Source organism: Meleagris gallopavo, chromosome 23 (assembly GCF_000146605.3).
Source record: "Meleagris gallopavo isolate NT-WF06-2002-E0010 breed Aviagen turkey brand Nicholas breeding stock chromosome 23, Turkey_5.1, whole genome shotgun sequence".
Classification (NCBI taxonomy): Eukaryota; Metazoa; Chordata; class Aves; order Galliformes; family Phasianidae; genus Meleagris; species Meleagris gallopavo.
Window position 1 is genome coordinate 3,044,405 of NC_015033.2, and position 17,554 is coordinate 3,061,958.

At 46.9% G+C, this 17,554-nt stretch overlaps 3 protein-coding genes across 6 annotated transcripts in view; all 3 read left to right on the top strand.

Moving 5' to 3' along the window:
- The first annotated feature begins 17 nt into the window (after positions 1-17).
- Positions 18-8,078, top strand: LOC104914146 (C-factor-like). The gene is made up of 6 exons (XM_010722798.3): positions 18-231; positions 5,436-5,487; positions 5,790-5,977; positions 6,373-6,528; positions 7,081-7,191; positions 7,394-8,078. Exons 1-6 carry the CDS (start codon positions 91-93, stop codon positions 7,505-7,507), a joined length of 762 nt encoding a protein of 253 aa, XP_010721100.1. The 5' UTR covers positions 18-90; the 3' UTR covers positions 7,508-8,078.
- Positions 8,079-8,674: 596 nt separating this feature from the next.
- AURKAIP1 (aurora kinase A interacting protein 1) lies at positions 8,675-11,434 on the top strand. Of its 4 annotated transcripts, none has more exons than XM_003212238.4 (4): positions 8,675-8,926; positions 9,400-9,492; positions 9,936-10,384; positions 11,268-11,434. In XM_003212238.4, exons 2-4 carry the CDS (start codon positions 9,441-9,443, stop codon positions 11,373-11,375), a joined length of 609 nt encoding a protein of 202 aa, XP_003212286.1. In that variant the 5' UTR covers positions 8,675-8,926; positions 9,400-9,440; the 3' UTR covers positions 11,376-11,434. The 4 variants fall into 4 exon arrangements, with proteins under 4 accessions (XP_003212286.1, XP_003212287.1, XP_010721101.1 ...); XM_003212239.3 differs by having other exon boundaries at positions 8,912-8,996; XM_010722799.2 differs by lacking the exon at positions 8,675-8,926 and adding an exon at positions 8,933-9,135.
- Positions 11,435-13,641: 2,207 nt separating this feature from the next.
- The window catches only part of MXRA8 (matrix remodeling associated 8), a 29,366-nt gene continuing 25,453 nt past the window's right edge, over positions 13,642-17,554 (top strand). The window contains exons 1-2 of the mRNA XM_010722801.3: positions 13,642-14,997; positions 15,446-15,569. Coding sequence (XP_010721103.1) covers positions 15,509-15,569 — 61 coding nt within the window. The 5' untranslated portion in view covers positions 13,642-14,997; positions 15,446-15,508. The remainder of the gene's footprint in view (positions 14,998-15,445; positions 15,570-17,554) is intronic.

Sequence of the window (17,554 nt, forward strand, 5' to 3'; positions counted from 1 at the left end):
GGATCCGGGGCTCGGTGCCGGCTGTGCGCGGTGCAGGTTTAAGAACCGCGTGGGGCTGCGGTGGGAACAGAGCGAGCCGAGCCGAGCAGCATGGCCCAGCCGCGCTGCCGCTCCGTGCTCATCACCGGCTGCAGCCGCGGCATCGGGCTGGGGTTGGTGAAGGGGCTCGCTGCCTCCGATCCCTCCCCGGAGGTCGTCTTCGCTACGTGCCGCTATCCCGATAAGGCGCAGGTAAGCGGGCCGGGTTGAGACCTGGGAGGGGGGAACCCGGCAGCGCTCGGGGCGGGGAGGGATGCGGGATGGAGCCGGGGCTGCTGGGGCTCCGAGAACGGAGGGACGATGGGTTGCTGCCGGCTGGGTGTCCGCTCCTGGCAAGGAAGAAGGTGGCGGAGCGGCTCGTCGAGCGCAGCTGGAGATGGGTGCTGCCCCAGGAGCCTTCCCGTGTACATCCCTTACGGCTCCGCTGTGCCTTCTGCGCTGTGCGTCCGTTCTGTCTTTCCCCGTCTTTCCCCGTTCCCTGCTGGACTTGCAACAAGTCCAAAACCAACTTAAATACTGTCCTTAGGCAGGGATCGGTGCCTTCTGCCCGTTGCTGCTGTGTGTCACTGGGGAATTCGTTTACCTGCCTTTCCCTCCACAATGTAGCAGCGGCGTATTTGCACCCGTTCTCCCCTTCTCTGTCCCCAGGCTGTTTTATGTGACCGCCAGACAACAACCTGTGGGGACAAGCTGATAGCAGGTTATCAGCCTGCTCAACCCCGTGCTGCTCCAGCCCGATCTTGGCAATCTGCGGTGAGCAGAACGCTGCCAGGGCAGCTCTGCACGCAAAGCATCATCCTCTGCTTTTCCCAGAAAAGATCCGGTGCTGCAGAGCTGGGAGAATCTGAGCTCTCAGCTCTGTGTCAGGACTCTGCCATCCCGTAATCAGTGCCACAAGCGCTGCTTCTTACCCTCACGCTGGGTCAGGGCTGCCCAGGGAGAAGGGATTCCCCTGGCAAGCAGAGCGAAGGAGATCTCGCATGGCTGCTGCTTTGCTGCGAGTTTAATTCCTGACAGTGCAAGCTATGATCCCACTGCTCTGCTATCAGACAACACAGAGCAACTTTTACTGCTTTGCTACACAAAAGCTGGGGCAGGGGCTCCTGTTGTTCCAGGATAGCACAGGGCAGGAGTGGCTGCAGCCTGGCTGCTCAGCTCTGCAGCAGCACTGTGCTGCTCTAGAGGTGCTTAGGAAAGTGAAGGAAGTCATCTTCCTTCTGTTCCTCAGTGCCAGAGCAGGCAGTGCTACGCACACACTGAGGGTATGTTTCTGAATGGAACTGCTGTGATGCTGTGTGGGTGCAGGTAACCTTCGTGCTGCGGGAGCTCCCAACCTGTACTTGTGGTCATGCTGTTTGCTGTGACCTCCTTCAGGTCCCAGATGGATTTCCTACAGGTAATTGCACACTTAAAGGTTCACACTGCAGGGACCTTCAGTGATTGGAGCTTTCTTGTGCAGGTGCTTGCTCTGAAGCTGCTTTTGCTGAGAGCTTCACCTACTGGCCCTCATGTCCAGCAGTGGTTTCCCATTGTGATGGTCTTGAATCAGTCGTATGAAAAAACGTGGTTCCATCAGCAGGAAGAGCTTCCTAGGAAGCATTATGCAGATCTCTAGCAAAAAGCCTGGTAGACAAAGGACAGAACAGCCTTCCCATAGCGTGGTGCATGGAAAAGGCTGGGCAACTGCTTGCTTGCAGCAGGAGAAACCTGGAAAGTTTCTGGCAGCTGTGCCTGCTGGAGGCAGGAAGCTGGAGCAGGGCTGCATTCCTGTAACCCTGAGCTGGGATCCAGCAGGCCACACGGGTGCATCCTTAATTTGGGTTGGTTTGTTTTGGTTTTTGGGTTTTCTTGGAGCAGGAGTTGTCCTTGGGGGCTCAGGGTGGGTTTTTGTTCTTTGTCAGGACCTCTAAGCCATGTGCTGTGCTTTGGCAGCACATCAGTGGAGAGCTGTGCAGCCGGCTGAAAGCATATTTCTAACAGATGGGTTTGGAAACTCCACAAGGAAGGGAAATCTTTACTGAAGGTATTGTAGTCTCCCTATTGCTATCTGTCTCATCTGCAATGCTAATGCTGGCACAAAGCCTCTGACCGCTGCTGGGGCAAGCAGTGATGTGTCTGAGCCATACAGTGGGTACAGCTGCCCCGCTCTGAGCTTGCAGCCAGCTGGGTAACGTTGCTTGAGTGGTTATGCTTAAAAAGATTGGTAGTTTTTATCCTTTTTCTCCCAGACAAGGCTTTTGCCTTTACTCTGCTGCCAGATCTTGAAATCCAGCGATGGAAAAAGCAGAAATGAAAAACAGCCTTTTAAAAATAATTGGCCAGATCTTAGAAGAAAAGTGATTAAACGTGCTTAATTACTGGCCAATCCAGCACTCAAGGACGATACCCAGCAGCACATCCCCACTAGGGGAGTGAGCCGGAGGAGCTCTGAGCAGAGCGTGTGCTGTTCACAGCTGCGTGCCAAGAGCATCCTCTAGGCAGCACCCTAGGGACCCGACTTTGGATGAGGTGCTGGACAGGAGCCCGTCTGCTTGCTGCAGGGAGCAGCATCTCCTGTAGCCTGCTAACCCCTGGATAAGGCTGAACAGCTGCAAGCTTTTGCATGCGAGGCTGCTGGCAGCTGTAATAACTCCAGCTCTTGTGCTGCATACCTCCTAGGTGGCCTCCGCAGAACATTTGCCTAACAAATGGGCTAAGATCACAAGATAACAAGCAGCAGGCCTGCAGGCACATGGAGATAACCGCTGCTCCTCCCTGAAAAGTCCCGTGCTGGGCTCCTCCAGCCCAGCTTTGCTTCTGATCTGCCCTTCCTTGAACTGCTCTGGCACTGAGAGCGGAGGCAGCTACAAATCTCTTCCAAAATAACCCTCGTGTCCCGTCTTTGCACTCCAGATGGACAAAACCAGCTGAGCAATCTCTGGAGCAGTCCTCCAGCAACAAATCTGCTATATCAGGAAGAGGGTGTTCTCAAAATCTTTCTAATTTTGGCTTACGGCAGCGGTTTGTACTTCCTACTGTGGATGTGGGGCAGTTGGCAGCAGCTTGGTGTGAATTCTTCCATAATCTGACAGCAAGTTGGCTGAGTGCTGTGATACTGGACAGCCCATCTCAGGGATACGTGGGCAAATCTGGAGTGCTTTGGTTTTGTCTGGAGTGCCAGCAGTGTCAGTGGGAAGGGGCACTGAGTCCCCTTTGCCTGACACAATTGAGGCTGCTCAGTTGCTTCCAATTGGTCCAGCACAGCCAGGCTCCTTCCAAGACTTGTAACCAGAGTGAATAATGCTTTCATAAAGAAGGCAAAGTAAATCCTGCTAAATGACAAAAGCAACATAACACCCTGATTGGAGCCTAACAATCCGTGCACTGATGGATCTGTATCTGGAGTCTCAGCGCCAGAGGATCCTGTTTAAATTGGAGCAGGCTGACTCTTTGTTAATCGTAATTAAAATCAGCAAGCAGGAAACAACAGATGTTAATCACAGTGTTAAGTTTTTTTTCTTGGAATCGCTGAGAGCTGATTCTCATGGGTAGCTGTTCGGGTACCAAACACTGCTAGAGCTGCTACACTAAACATGTGGGGCTGGTGTTGACTGCTTTGCTTGTTTCCTTCGTTAGCTTGTTTGTTTTAAATCAGCTTTTGCAGCACCATAACTAAATATAAGTGGCTTCATCTGTTGGGGCTGCCATGGACTTGTCCTGGCCCTCCTCTCTAGGCACAGAAGGGAGGAGAATGTGTTTTCCTGTGCTTTTTGGGTTTCCCAGCTAGGTTTTCCACTCCTGTTCTCATTGAGTGCAGCAAAGCTCTGTACTTCTTGCAGCCCAAAACTGTCCAAGCTAGAATTACGCCCAGAAGCTTCTTTTGTGAACCTTAAGCCACTCGAGTGGGAGTCATTATTAAACACAGTAATTAACTAAATGGAAAAACTATTGAATTTTAACTCTGGTTTACATGCAGCAATTGCAGTGTTTATGCTCCAGGGAAGGAGAAATGCCACAGCCTTTGGAGTTCTGAATTGAAGATATTGCTGGCTCACTTTGGGACCCTCTCACTGGTTCTCACTGCACAGAACATCTCTGGTCTTTTAGCAAAGGAGGTTTATCTGCTGCCTCACAGTTGTAGTTTGTTTCGGTCTGACAGGGAGGCAATCTGTCCATAAATAAATGAAAACATCGTGGAAGCCAGAGCGCTTCTGGAGCTGATCATAATTGGTGCTGTCAAACTGAAGTACAGCAGACAGTCCAAAGCCACATAATTATTGCAGACCTTGACATGGCAGAACTATTCCTGTCCAGGGAAAGGAATGTCTGCTGGTTTTGTGCTTCTGGCTTCTTCCCCTTCCAAGCCCCACAGCAGCTGTAGATTGGCTGCAGTGGGAGAGCAAGTTTACTAAACAAACCTGGAGAGAATCTTGCAGAACATCAACTGAGATTAAAAAATGCGATGTGTTATAACCTGATGAGAGGACTTGGAGTCCCCAACCATCTCCAAGTGGCAGAGGAATACTCTTTCAAAAGCAGCCCTCCCCACCCCTGCTCCAGACGGGCTCATGAAGAGGTGGATTTGCTTGAGCTGGGATGTTTGCCTGTGGCTGCTCAGCCCCTAAGCGTGGCTGGGAGCCTGCACTCCATCCATTGACATTTGTCCCCGCTTTCTGCGTGGCACAGAAACCCAAGTGCTGCAAAATCCAGTGTGCACACACCTCATCCAGGAGCAATACCACCACGGCACTTATTTCCTACAAGAACACTTCTTATTCCTCTCTTACTTTACTACTGAGCATTAGGAGGCAGATGGCTGGATTATAAACATATCGCAGAGAGAACACAGTTCTCCTGGACAGTTGTTGTGTACATAACCAATTTCTCATGTGCTCTCCTTTCAGTTGCAAGATCTGAAGCTAACAAAAGTATTTGGAAACAGGATTCCAATGGGAAAACTGTTAGGATGCTTTTTCTGCAACCAGTAGTGCCAAATGGGTTTTCTTAGAGTTTCTGCTGCTCTGACCTGATGTCTGGTACCAGCTAAACATTAGGAGAAGTGCTTAACTTCCAGTGAGGAATTAGCAGCTTGGCATGCAGCTTGAGCACAGTGGAACCATCACCCAGAGCCACCTGATCAAAGACCTTTGGTTAGACTGTAAATGCACCCTCTGTATTAATATGCTGAGAATTTACTGTGCTGGTTTCTTGGCTAAGCAGGTGAAGAGTCCAGTTTCTTGGAGCAGTCAGTCTTGCTCTCAAGGAAGTTGCTGGATGGAAAGCAAAGCAGTGCCACTGCTCTCAGTCCAGTTACAAAAGTAAACATCAATTCTGGAGGTGCAGGTCTCAAACTGCTTCATGTAACAGCCATGGTCACACATACAAAGAAGATAATATAAATCATTTCTTCTTTCTAGGAGCTCCAGCAGCTTAGCAAGGAATACAGCAATATCAAGCTCCTCCAGCTGGGTGAGTAAAGGGCTTAAATAGGAGCATGTTCAGCCAAGTCAGGTGAGTGCATCTGAAGTCTCCTGCATGGTCAGTAGCTGTGCACGATCTCCAGCAGCTGGAAAGATCCCTAGCTTCATCTTGAGATAACAACAGAGAATATAATCTGTGTAAATCTTCTGTGTATGGACTCCATCCTTGTTTGCTGCCTAACTGTCCCCATTCACAGTCATGTTTTAACTTTGGTTTAGCACGTGCTGTATAGCGACTGCATTTGAACCACGTTGCTGCTCACGGTGGCTGTTCTTGGCTCCTCTGTGTAGATGTGGTCTGTGAAAACAGCATCAAGAAAGTGGTCAAGGAAGTGGAAGAAATTGTGGGAGACAAAGGTCTGAACTGCCTCATTAACAACGCTGGCATCAATGTGCTTGCCTCCTTGGAAGATGTCACAGCAGAGACGATGCTCACCATCTACGAAACCAACACAGTTGCCCAGCTGATGGTCACTAAGGTAAGAACTGGGAGAAGCATGCTTAATTGATGGCATTGCAGAGGCCCTGCCACTTGTGAGCTGGACACGTAACCCAAGTGTTTATCACCTTGGAACTGCGCCCCTAGGAGAGCAGCAATGGTTTTCCAACCAGTATCTTTCTCTTTATTTAAAACCAGTTGATACGAGGTCACTTCAGTGGACAGCTTGGGCTGGGAGGTGAGCAGACTGCTGCTTACATTTGGATATTATGGAAAGGTTTCCTATGGTCAGCTTGTCTTGATAGCCATCGCCATTCAGTGCCGATGGAATAGAGTTGTACTGCAATTTTTCACAGAGCAGAATTCGAGATTACATCATGCCTTAAATGGACCAAGAGCGAGGTGACCAAATTAAAACCAACTTTGTTTTTACAGGCTTTTCTACCCCTTCTGAGGAAGGCAGCTCAGCTGAGCACAGGAATGGGCTGCCATAGAGCTGCTATTATTAATATGTCCTCTCTTGCTGCCTCCATGCAACTCGTCCAGGCGAATGAGATGTTCCTCAAGGTCTACCCCTACAGGATAGCAAAGGTTTGGATGATTCCTGGGCTGTGCTCATTGGGTGAGAACAGGTCTGTGAGTTAAAGGCCACTCTGAGCTTAAGATGATCGCAGCATTAGTTTGGTCACATCCAGAGACTGAGTTTGAATGAATTGTCAGGATTAGACATGCAGTTTCTTCTACGCCACCTACTCATAAGCTGTTAACATGCTTGTTTTCCCTGATCAGAAGTAAAAAACCTGAATGTTTGTGTTGTGATTATTGCAGAAAACCAGAGTCCTTATGTCAAGATTATTTTTCACGAGTCCTTAGGAGTTTTAAACGTTATTTATGTTCCTTCGTAACTTAGTTTCATCTTTGGGCAATAAGTTTATGAGGTGGAGCTTTCACAGTGCTTCCCTTAGAGATATTTCTGCGAGTGAAGGACCCACAGAGCCTGGATAAGTTACCATCACGCAGTTATTGCTACTTGATTTGTCAGCAAGCATCTTGGAGGGGAGATGCCAGTTAGCTTGGCTTAAGGTCTTGCTGAAAGGTGGTTGTAAAAAGCAGCGTACTAATAGATGGTTTCCCCTCTTCTAGACTGCACTGAACATGATCACCAGATGTCTCGCTGCGGACTTGAAATCAGATGGAATTCTCTGCATTTCTCTGCATCCAGGCTGGGTTCAGACAGACATGGGCGGAAACATGGTTAGTGACATCTCTACATAAATAGGAAAGCATAACTCCCTTGTTCCCACTCTTGACCCTGCTGTAAATACATTTCCATGCACTGCATAGGCACACTATGCAACATGAAAAAGATCCCATTTGATCCTATTAACTCCTTACATGCAGTTGATTGTATTCTCAGTTATGCTTAGTAATAACTCAACCTCAATTTGCTCTCCAGGCTCCACTGCAGGTGCAAGAGGCCATCCCTGGTATTCTCTCTGTTCTGGATCGTCTTGGTGAAAAAGAAAACGGTTCCTTCCTGGACTGGCAAGGGGAAACTCTACCATGGTAGATGTGCATAGTATAGTACAGAAACAGCATGTTGGTCACTACTCAACTCGCATCAACTACTGTCTCCGTCTTCAGGGTTTTCTTAGATTCTCATAGAAATAGCCAGTCTGATATCCACCCCCTCTCCAGGTATATTCAGAAAGGTTTACTCTTCCTTGATATCACTACTGTTCTGCTCTAACACTTCCTGACAATACTACTGTGCTCTTAGTGATGGGTCTCTCCCAGAACCAGCTAACATTGATTAAAAACTACAGGTTATATCTGCGGCTGGTTTCATTTTGCTTCTACAACCAAATCAGCAGCCTGCCCTCAGACCTGCTCTGACAGCACGGGCTCTTAGAGCCTGGTATGGTGGGTGTGCTGGAGACACGTCTTGGGAAGAGGTCCTCCAGTTTCCTCCAGACCTCACTAACTTTGTGGATTTGGTACTTCTGAGTGTCCTCAGGCTCACAGCACCGGGCGCTTGCTTTTGTTCCCAGTGGGTGATTAGCATCCTGATCTTGGGGTAGGAATGTGGTTTTGTACATAGATTTCTGAAGCGTCTTCAATAAAGTCTCGTTTAAACAAACTGTTCTGTGTAATGAGCTACTTCAGTTCGTTTCTCTGCGTCTAGGCCTCTGTTTTGTGACCACAGAGCCGTGTGTTCAGGCAGAAAGTCTAACCTGAAGGAGATGGCAATGGTTGAACGTGTGGGGAGCGCACCTGAAGCTGAGGTTGTTCTGGTTTGAAATACCTAAAGCAGCTGGTGAAAAGATCTCGGTGTTCTGGCTGAGGGAAGGATAAAAAGCAAGGCGTTCTTTGAAGTGCTGGGTTGGCCTCGGCGCGGCTCCCCGTGCCAGCTGATGAGACCTTTCATGCTGTGCCAAGACGGCGGTTCTCGTACCCAGAAAGACAAAAGGTGAAGCAGGAGAAGCAGGCGTGGCTGTTCCTGGACAGCAGCCACCCGCAGATGCATCTCAGGGTGCAAAGGGAGGGGTGCCCGGCAGCCTTTCCTTGCTGCTGCAGTGACCGGGACGTGTTTCCCTGTCGCAGCTGTGTGAGCACGCCGTGTCTGACCTCTGGTTTGGGAGGTGCTGCCGTGCCCGGGCAGCTGAGCAAAGGGCTGCGTTTCCCTTCCCTGCTGGCTCTCTCCCTATGAGTGCACAAACAGCTCATTGACACAGGCTGCTGCTGTGGATCCGAGGAGGAATCTGGGCGCGAGCAGTGGAGAAAGAGAGGCTGAAGGAAGAATGGGGTCTGCGTGCAGCAGCCTTTGTTGAGAGGCATTACAAATGCTTTTTACGGGCGCTTTGCTGCACAGCTCCCACTGCCGCCATTTCCCTGGGGCGCGCTCCGCACCACGGTTGTTCCGGAGGGCGCCGGTAGGGGGCACTGTGCTGGCGGGCACCGGAAGTTGGGGCGGAAGCGGGCGGCGATGGTGAGTGATGGCGGCCCGCCGGCCTGAGGAGAAGGCTTAGGGCTGGCGCTCGGGCCCCGCTTCGGGTGTGGTGAGAACTGCGCCTCGGGAGCGGCCGGTCTCGCTGTTTGGGGTTGCAGAGAGGCTGTGGTCTCGGTACCGGCCTCTTGTGAGATCGAGCAGCGGTGCGGTTCCTCACAGTAGCGTTCCTCATTCCACTTTTTGCTGTGGTAATAATGCTGTAGTGGTGAGCTGGGCGGGAACGTGCGAGTGGGGCTTGGGTTGGAGGTGCCTACTTTTGAAATCTGAAATAATAAAAGCTGTATTCGTTATCTCTGAAACTCAGCTGCCTCAGTGTTTGTGGGCCTATCACGTCCAGCAGAGTGGAATTGGTAAAACGAGAATGCTTGGAGGGTTGGGGTTACGTTTCAAAGTGCTTTTTCAAGTAGGAATAACACGTTTGCCTCACTGCATAAATGTTTTTACTTTAACAGTCAATACTGGGTCTGGTAGACTGAATGAAGTGGGGAAAAAAATGTTACTATCGCAGCTGACTTCCCGGCTGCTGAAGGCTTCACGAGTTGCAGGTGAGTGGGTTTCTGTTTGTCTTTTGGGATAATTGGGCTCCCAGGAATATCTTCTCCAGCCAGCAGTGTGGGTGGGGGGCTGTTGGTTGTGCTATGTGAGTATCTGTGGCTGTGCTGTCAGACCACGGAGCTGCAGGCTGTTACACTTCAGAGGTGGTTTCTTAGCGGCAGAGAAGAGTTCACAGCTATTCCGGATTAGTTGTACAACTCACACAGTGAAATGCCATCTAGTGTAATTTTAGCAGATGGAATTGTTGTAAAATGGTTGGGGTCAAATTAAACAATAAACCCTTCTTTGCTTTTATGATGGGAATTTGTTTGTATGCGGTTTCCTTTGTTGTTATGACTGAGTTTTTGTAGTGCTGCTTGAGCTGCGCAGAGCTGTTGTGAAGATATTTGTAGGGAAATTCTGTCTCCTAAGTGCAATTCTTTTCTTCTCAAAGGGCACTTTCTGCCGAGGTCGGTGTCTTCCTTTCTTTGCTGTCATTCTACATCTGTGAACTATTGCACGCAGCCACCTAATAAGAATGGAGCCCAGCATCAGCGGTGGCACGTGCTGGAGCCTGAACTGGAAGAGATGTTGGTCCCCAGAAAGCTTTCCATCAGCCCCTTAGAAAGCTGGCTGACAGTCACATACTCCCTTCCTAAAGCAGAGGTCAGTAGTGCTCAGGAAGAAGTGGGCTCTGGGCCTCTCCAGAGATATGACTGTCCTCCATCTGATGAAGGAGCTGATGTGGAAGAAGGGGAAGGAACACCAACCAACACGCTGCAGTGTAAGAACGTGTTGAAGATCCGCAGACGGAAAATGAATCGACACAAATATAAAAAGCTGCTAAAGAGAAGGAAGTTTGTGAGAAGGAGGATAAAGGAAGGGCGCAAGAAGAAACGGCAGGTAAGCTCAGCTTAAAGGGAACATCTTGGTGTAGGTGCCCACCCTTCTCGAACTGCCCTTTGTTCAGGTGTTGGATTTTAGGTGGCCTTAACGTAGGGAAAAATGGCAGCAGCTCGGAGAAATTCAGTCCAAGCCAATTCAGGATTTACTGGCCCAGTAGTGTTGGCTGATTTGTGTTTTACCTGTACATCCTCAGAAACTAATATTTCTGTGCTTGTAACCAGGTGTGTGTGATAGTTACCAGGTGTGAGTAACTCATAAAGATGTGTGACTAGTGGGGAAGAACTTGTGTTTGTGTGGAAGATTAATTCACATGCCTATGTTACATCAGGAAGATCAGTTTAATCTTAATTTTCTACCCGTCTTGCTCATATCCTCACATGCTTTTACAGAGCTGCTGTGGGAAGAGACCATCCTATTGACTTTATTATTGCTTTTATTTAGAACCCTTTTCTTCCTTTAATAGAAAGGACGCATGAAGATGTTGGCCTTCAGTCAAGTTGTGGATATTCTCATTCAGTGCTGCCTTTTGGCAGTCTGCTATGATATAGTTCAGATAATTCTTGGTTAATTTCCACCTTGCATAGATGCCTCTTTAAATGGGATTAACTGTTCTTCAGTTTCTGCACACTTGTGGGAAGCTCTGTGATGAGAAATTCTCTTACAGTTTCACTTCCTATCTCTCAGTTTTGCTATCACAGCATTTTTAAGACAATTTTATCAGAACCCTTGTGTGTTTTAAATGCCTTTCTTATGGCTCACTGTATTTTGATACTTGGTTTTGCATGTTGTGTGTAGATCCTCTTGGGACACTTGGGCAGTGTCTGAATACTTGAGTGTTTTTTCTGAGGTGTTGCCGTTCTCTCTTTTTCCTCTGTTTTAGGTAAAATTTGAGAAAGATTTGGAGCGCATCTGGAAAAGAGCTGGTTTGAAAAATCCTCCTGCAGGATGGCAAACACCCAAGATATTTCTGAAAAGTTCCAAGCAGTAGAAATACTTGTAATGAGTTTTCACATGTAATTGTAATTAAAAGAAATATTTAAGTATGCAGATTTCTCTTAACCTTTTTTTTTTTGAGTGTGATAAGATTTGGAAGTCACTTTCAGTCTCGATGAGCTCTGGTGGAGTGGACTGGCTTCTGAGAAAGGGGAAAGTGAGCTCTCATGGGCTCTTGATCCTGTAGTGTACAGAAAAGCTAACCTGAAAATGTGTTTGCTTTTACTGACTGGCTGCAGGAAGCTTGACTAAATTGAAACAGAAGAAAAAATGTTGTGTGGAACTCACTGCTACAAGGTTCAGTCTAATTTCAGTGCTGGAAGGACAGGTGACTCCAGGCATCGTGTAGGAAGCCTTTCTGAGGCTTCCTGCTGTTGTCGGTAGATGGCAGTCAATTCAAAGCTTCTGAAACGTGGCAGTGAATGCAGAAATTGGCAGCTGGCTGGATCTGCATGTAGGTATTGTAAGGAAAGGGGGGCACTTGTGTCACACATGGTTAAAAATTGATTATTCTTGGTGGAGAACTACCGACTTGCTGAGAACTATATTGGAGTCCTGTGGAAACAGGTGGCAAGCACATTGAATAGATTCAAGCCATATGTTAACGGTAGGCAGTTTTTATCAGTTAACTAAAAAAGCATTTCTTCTTTGTGCTTTCAATATGCTGCAGATGCTTTTTATCGAGACCAGTAGGACTGGGTGAGCACAGCTGGAGTAAGATGGCCTTTCTCCTTCACTGCTTCTTATTTATTTTAATACTGGGATAGTAATTAGAAAAGAGAATTGCTGAAATAGTAATAATTGCAAGTTAACTTTTGTGCTATGACAGTGATTATATTAGGGGACTTCTGTGATAAATTGCAAGTCTCCACTAAGTAAAGTAGCTTATTAAATGCTGTGCTGTCTGAGTAGTCATCGCGTCCTCCAAATGACAGTCTGTGAAATGCAGTCACTACTTCTACATCTATTAGACATAATTAAGCAACCAGGTGTTGATGGAACTACTGTGTGATTTACAAAATTGTCTGACTTCTACCTGTGGAAGTTACTACCAGTATTAATCATACAAATGCATTCCTTTTTGCTGTAGTGTATCAAAGCACATCTTAGGATTTGTGCTTTCTTTATGTGGCAGGTGCTGCAAAGACCCCATCTTCATGGCATGAATCAGGTAACAAGCACCAGAATTATATCCAGTTGCTTCAACTCTTGACTACAGGATGCAATTTTCAGCTCACTTCAGATGGAGGGAAGCTGTATCATTTTTCTGTAGGGGGAGCACTAGAGCTTACTGTCCTACTCACAGAGTTTTGTTGTGAGTTGTTCTGCCCCAAAATTTGTGTGTGCCAGTGTTACCAAATGTCTGCATACATGTATGTGTGGCTGCAGTAGAAGAAAGGCTGAAACAGGAAAGGTTTGTCTTTAAGGCTCCTCCATCTCCTTGTTATTCTGCTGCTCTGAGAGGAAGTGTTGAAACTAAGCAGATGATTGCTTGGGGAATTCCTGCTCTGTGTTGCAGAGATTGGAGATATCCAGTGGAGATGGGGATTTCATATTTGAGACTGCATGACAGCTCTTTGGCTGGAAAGATCCTTCAAAATTGATATATGAAACCAATTATGCTCACACCCCCTAAATCTTGGATTGTGTAGACTTGAGTACAGACAGCAAACTCAGCTAGCAGAGGAGAAAACCCAGTTTGGTAGTTCTGTCACAGCAATCTGTTTGTGCTGACATGAGTTGGCTCTAAAACAACTGATTTCAGAAGGCCTGAAAGTTCTGAAACTGGTTTCTCCAAACCAAAGCATCACACTGAAAATGGAAGCAGTGATGTTCTCCCTTTTGGAAAGGTCAGGACCTAGTAACATGATGATTGCAGCCTTCCAATGAATGTGTGACAGAAATACCATCTCCTTGTAGTACAAGAAAATAATGATTGCTGGCAAACTTGAGATTTTAGTCGTCTCCATGACCTCAGTAGTGATGTTTCTCACTAGGGTAGGAATTAGATGCATTTTAAGGCGAAAAAAGTGCATTGCTCAGTTGTATCTGTATGAATTCCTGAAGTTCTTTAGTTGTTTCTGGGCGTAGAAGGATTTTTGAATATGCCATGACTCTGGGAAGCTCAGGTTCTTTTTGTATCTGTATTGCAGGCGTTGTTTTTCTTTCTTCCATTTGTAGTCTCAGGAGTGGCCTATGAGCAGGAGGAGCTGCTAGCCCAATGTTTCTGGGTATGTGGCGTACAAAACACCTTTCAGAGAGTGATTGGGCTTCGCTCCTGCTGTTACCTAACCGACTGAGATTGCTTGGTAATTCCTGAGCAGAAACAAGGAACCTTTACTCTGGTGAGCTAAAGCATTAAAGGAGCACTGTTAGAACGTTACCCAGCGTAAATTGGTGTATGTATTTTGGCCTCTTTAACTGACCCTGTTCTTTTCAAAGTACAAAGCCAGCTCTGCTTTGGTGGATGTGAACCCCAGTCCCTGTCTTCCAAAGGTAATATACTACCCTTGTCTACAGTAGCTCAGAATTTGGCTGAAGTGATCTTACTGATCTTGCAGACAGCACCTGTGGATAACTGAAATCACATCTTTACATCATTCATGCTGTTCTGCTGCTGGCATTTCTGTTCAGACTGTGAAAACATCCTGATTTGGGTTTGCTGGGGCTGAGTCTGGTCAGTTACTCTCCAAAAATAACAGCACTCTTTGCTTTACCTGGAGCCTTTCACTTTGCAGAGCTCAAATGGTTCTGAAGAGTAGGTTTTGCTGTCTCTGCTGTTGTAGGAAAAAAAGAACTCAGTAACTGTAGCTCTTACAGACATCTGAGCTGGTTTTAAGCAGTGTGCTGGCTTAACTGTGGAGGCATCTATTCTTGCTTGCCTTTCCCTGTAAGACAGGGGAACAGAACTGAAACAAGGAGTTCTGTGAGTCATAGAACTTAAGAACATCTGATACTGCACTTCTTTCAATTCCCTGAAATGTCTGAGTTCTGTAGTCATGATCACTCCATGGTCACCAATGCATAGAGTCACAGAATCATTAAGGTTGGAAAAGAACTCTAATATAATGAAGTCCAAATGTAAATCCATCCCCACCAAGGCCCTCAGTGCCAAAGCTGCCCTTTCTTGAACCCCTCCAGGGTCTGGGACTCCACCACTTCCCTGGACATCTTCATTGTGATGTGTTTGTAAATCCCACAAAACTGGTAAGAACTATAAAACTATAAGACTTCTTCACTGCTCTCAAATATAGCCAGAACAGGGGGGTACAAAGTAACAGGAAGAAGGTTGAATGGACAGTTGGGATCGTGTGTCTATATGTGCCTCGTTTTCTTAAGAAATGTGGTTAAAATCTTGTTTACAGTAAAAGCATAGTATTAAATATTGGTCAAAAATAATTGATTGTTGTTTTTACACTTGTCCAATACGCAGGACTTGGTGCAGGGCAGGGAGGAGCTGTGCTGAAGGAGTTTCATTGCCTTTGGTGTGTTTAGGTCTGGAGAAGACTGGATGCTTTGGGAGCCTCTTAGCAGCTGCCAGCACTGTGCCACAGCTGCTGCAGAGTGATTGGTTCAGACAAGGATGTTGGGTCCCACATAAGGAGTTGGCATATCAGGTAAAAAGAAAAACTGATAGCTTGGAAATTGTCAGGTTTATTTTAAAAGAACGGACGATTCACAGCAGGAAATGGTCAAATATGAAGATAAGCAGTTATAGAGGAACGTGCCAAAATAAAAGGTAGTAAAAGTGGCTAGAACAGTTAAAGTCAGCAGTGTAACTATGTGTAAATGGCACTGTGTTACTCACCAGCACTTTCCCCTGGGTGCTTTTGAGTCAGAGCTGTTTCCTCTTGTGACCAAACGGTCTGCTGCTCTCAGCTCTGAGGCAGCTGGCTACTCTTCTTGGAACAGCCTGCTGGAGGCTGCCCAGCAGCAGAATCACCAAGCATGGCCTGAAGTCAAAATCTATGATTGGTCACCTGGACCTGGTAGGCCTTGGCTTGGCTTCCCTCACCATTCTCATTGTTTCAGTTACTGTACTATCTTTTCTGTTGTTTTTCTTAGGTCTGAATGAGCATCCTCCAGAGAAGTGTCATGCTTAATTTTACTGGCTTGTGATGTGGAAGAATGATGTGTATTAACAGCATCCTGCCATCTGTAAGAAAATGTGCTGTAGGCCCGTCAGAAGGTAGGGCAGAGAGAAATGTGTCCTACTTCTGATAACATCACATGTTCCTTGGGGAAAGGAAGAGTACTGTTGCCCTCGGGAAGGCAGGAAAGCCTTTCTCTCACAAGTACTTTATGCAAAAACCTGGGACTGTGAAAAGGAAGCAAGCAGAAAAGCCCCAAATCATTATTTCTGCCTTGAGTGCAGTACTATCTCCATGATTTCTGAATACAAAGTGAGGCTGGGGAGTAGAAAGGAGAGCAAATAAAAATGTGTTTCTAGTTTTCAGAGTAGGGACAGCTGCTTCTGGAGTAAAGTTTTAAGTAACTGGAACACCTATTTCTACCTTGTGCTTATTTTGGAGGGGAACTCTGAAATGGGTGATGTAGTACAGAACTCAGGTGTCTGGATAGAAGCAGCAATGCTGGTTCAGTCAGGTAGGTTTGTATGCAGGAACATTCTCAGGACAGCTAGTTTCTAAAGCAGCACCCTGTTTTCTTTAGTTCAAGTTCTGGGCACTTGGATTGATCTAGAATAAATGCACAGTTTGCATAGACTACCCTTACAAGTTGGCCAAGCTCCATGTTTGTGCATCTAAATTTGGCAGCAGGATTATATTGTATTACACAAAGGAACCTCCTTTCAGTATTTTTATTTCAAGTGAAATGGCCTGCAAACCTGAGGTAGATAACACAGCTCTCTGGGAAGCAACCTTTGAGCACCCTTTTCAGAGTCAACCTCTTCATTTTTCCACTCTTTCCCAGTCATTTCTGATCTCAAAATAAGATGCTGTGCCTGGAATTGCACTGCTTAATTATTTTAGGCGGGTGCAACAGATGGGCTGCAATTAGTGTGGGGACTGGAGTTCTCCTTTCAAAGCTCCTAGTGCCAGAAGGTTGTTCCCATGTAGAGAGGGACTGAGAAATGTGGTTGAGGCACAATGCTGGTGGTCAGAAAGGGGACACAAAGTGACATAAATAGCTGAATGTGCCTGTTTCCCTGAATATTTTGAGAACTGCTTGGTTCTTCAGAGAAATATGTGCTGTGTGCTTGTGGCTTAAGCTTTTCTCATGTTAGAGGAACCTGACCTACTGTTGCCTGTGGAGGAGATTGCTGGAGAGCTGCTCTGGAAAAGGTTCTCTGTTCAGTCATCTCCTGTGGCACTGAGTCAGCACTGCGTGTGAGTGATTGCTTTTAATTTGTTCTTGGTAGGTTCCTTGTCAGAGCCTCCTGAGCAGGAGGATGAGCAGTGATATGGGATTTCAGGATGTGTCCCATGGACCAGTTATTTCTCCCATCTCTCCCTCAGCTCCTCCTTCCTTTTGTGTAGGCTTAACGACTTCCCTGTGAAGTGCCTTGAGATCTGAAATGAAGAATTGGGCAAAGTGAAGGCCTTTTTACATGGAAGTGCTACTGAATTGAAAAATGAGACCCAAGGTCTGCCTGTCTGGTGCCTCTTTTTTCCGAAATATGGAAAATTCTGGAGCTTTGTCTATAGGGATGAGTAACAGCTTGATGGAATGCTGCTTATCTCAGCTGCTGCCTTCTCTCACTTTTCTGAAGACAAACACACTGGCTAAATAAATGTTCAAAGAGGTGATGAGATCCCTCTGTTATTTCCTCCTGATTCTCAATGCTGTTTGCCATCTGCCAAATTGGACCAATTCTAAGTGTCTGTCCCCTAGAGGGGGCTTAGTGGTTTCAGGGTAGGTTTGAAAAAGTGAAGACTCTACAGAACCACAGCTCCCATGGGACTGAGTCAGTCCCATGTCATAGGTTGGATGCCCTTCTGTCTCAGGCACTTGACATCAAGAAGTTAATTTTGGGGGTGGTGATTTTTCTGCATAGATCTAAAAGGTTTAGGGGCATGGAGATGCAAGTGATAGCACCTTAGGGGCTCTAACCCCCCCCGATTCCCAGCAGCACACAGTTGCTGGCTGCTGCTGTGAACCTTAGGGGAAGACGAACAGATGCATATACATGCACAGAGCCAGCTCTTGAAGTTA